The following is a 2,326-nucleotide window of genomic DNA, read 5'->3' as shown; positions in this document are numbered from 1 at the left end:
GGTCCTGTACGTGTGCGTGCCTGCAGCGTGAAGGGAAACAGATCATGTGCACATCTTTCTGTTTTCCATTTCTCTCAATGTCACTCACTCTCTGTCTCCTTTCCTTGTACACACATGCTAAATCAACACCAAACAATTTTATAGCTGACTGCGTAGTGTTTGATTGTGTGCTTATGTGTGTTTGTGTTTATGAGGTGTCGTGTGTATGAGCGACACAGCCTTCTGCTCTGTGTCTAAGCTCCATTGTGATTGGCAGATTAGCATGTTATATTTGGCACCGGTAAACAATCCATTAAATACAGGAGACTGTTCAATCAATCAGGACCCAAAGCCATGCTAGTAAAGCTCTTGTGTGGAACACATGGAGGTCGTGTGTGTGTGTGTGTGTGTGTGTGTGTGTGTGTGTGTGTGTGTGTGTGTGTGTGTGTGTGCGTGCGTGCCTGCGTGCCTGTGCGCGCGTCCGTGCATGTCCGTGCGTGCGTGTGTGTGTGCGTACGTGTGTGCATGTGGGGCAATGCCGCAATTCTAATTATTCCTAGTTAACACTGGCAATGACAACATATTCACCCCCCAGATGTCCATGCAGAATGTAGTACTAGTAATAGCAGTTTTTCCTAGGACGATCGGGTTACAATTAAATGGCAGAGATCACTCCTCGAGTACATCACTAGCCTGATTATCAGCCTGAAGCTGCGTGGAGCTTCAGGCTGAAATTGGCTGCAATGTCCGCGATTACTAGGGGGAGGGGACAAGGGAAATTTCCCTAAACCAATCACAAGAGATCTACGGATCTGTCTACATCTGACGTCATCGCACAGCTTGTTTTAGCAGAAATTCACTGATTGGCTTGTCGTTAGACCACCCCCATACTCTGATTTGACAGATTTTTCTTCGATTGTGAAAATCCATAGGCTCACATTATGACACCAGACCAAGAGGAGCTCACTCAGAGAGTGGGCGGGGTCTATGGTCTGGAACCAGGCTAGTACATCACTGCTTAAACCACTTTACCCATAATTCCTCACAGAGCTCAGCATCAGATGGCTAATATAAATATAAGAATTTACAAAACTGTACTTCTGAAAAGCCATCCCTACCCATTGCACAGAGAACAACACATTTTGTTCACATAGATTGAAAAAGGGCTATTACACACATGGTTCTTAGAAACTACTGGCTTTACCTCAGTGTTCATGTTCAGTTCCCCTGCAGCTTCTTCATGACAACGCTGTTGGCAGGTGCGTCTGTGAACATTGTCCCCACAAACGCATGTGTTCCCCACAGAGCGTGCCGAATCACTTTGCAGCAGCCCAGGTCCTCTATCTGAAAGCCCAGGTGACGATAACAGTCGCCCGTCTCCAACAGCGGGTTGTTGGTGTAAGAGCCGAAGAACGCGAGGCCTGACGACGGATCAATGAAGTCAGCCCAGAAACCTTCTGTCCGCAGTGCATAGCAGATCTCCTTGGCTCCAGCAATAAACTTGTCCAGCATCTCTTCCCGCTCTTTGTCTACATCTTCAGTCCAAGCGGCCATGTCGTTTTGAGCTTTTTGGGTTACTGTGACAACCATCATTCCACTGGATGAGGCCTCAGGAAACCTTGATTCGAATTCTTCCCTTAGCAACTCAGGACAGGACTGTATAGCACACTCCATGTTAGAGTTACCAAAGTACTGTTCTGCTCTGTTGACGGCCTGCTGCGAGGCAGGAATCTCTTCACCCTGGATCTCTGCAGTGAATTGGCTTAGCACAAGCTCATGCCTCTCGCTGTTGGAGGGGGCAGACAGCACGTCGGGGATCATCCGGTGGGCAGAGTTCTTCTTCTGTTCTGCTATTCCTTCCAGGTGGCAGTTGAAACCCACGTTACCGGGCAGCTGGAACCTCAGGTCCTGAGGCCCAAATGGTCCCATGGCCTTGTCGGGCCACACCGTTCTGGGTCCCACGTCAGGTGGGATGAGGGAGACACAGGGCTCATCAGAACCAGAGGAGAACCCCGCTGCAGAGAAGGCTCTGGCGCCGGCAACACGACGCACCAGTATGTGGAGCTCCGGCAGGTAGGTCACCATACAAGCTCTGCTGCAGAGCACACTGGACATCCTGTCTACAGTATGTTATGTTATCCTGGCCAATGTATGTTAAATACAGTCTATTGTTTTCTATGTATAGGCTACCTCAGATAAATGTTTAGTTTTAAATTGACCAAGCTAGCACAGATTCTGCAGATGCAAATATGCGACAGTCCAAATGGGGAAATTATAGCAGCACTGCTGTCCAGATACACTAATAAAAAAATATCCAATGTATTAATTTAGTGAGCCAAGCATGAGA

At 48.1% G+C, this 2,326-nt stretch overlaps 1 protein-coding gene across 1 annotated transcript; it reads right to left on the bottom strand.

The window, feature by feature from the left end:
* Window positions 1-1,197: 1,197 nt before the first annotated feature.
* On the bottom strand, window positions 1,198-2,094 carry LOC311046289 (cobalamin trafficking protein CblD-like; the record flags this gene model as incomplete). The annotated part of the gene is made up of 1 exon (XM_084058509.1): window positions 1,198-2,094. One exon carries the CDS (start codon window positions 2,092-2,094, stop codon window positions 1,198-1,200), a length of 897 nt encoding a protein of 298 aa, XP_083914635.1.
* Between the last annotated feature and the right edge of the window lie 232 nt (window positions 2,095-2,326).

This window comes from Gymnoscopelus microlampas (assembly GCF_963454915.1).
Source record: "Gymnoscopelus microlampas genome assembly, chromosome: 1".
Classification (NCBI taxonomy): domain Eukaryota; kingdom Metazoa; phylum Chordata; class Actinopteri; order Myctophiformes; family Myctophidae; genus Gymnoscopelus; species Gymnoscopelus microlampas.
This window is presented reverse-complemented; position numbering and strand designations above follow the sequence as displayed.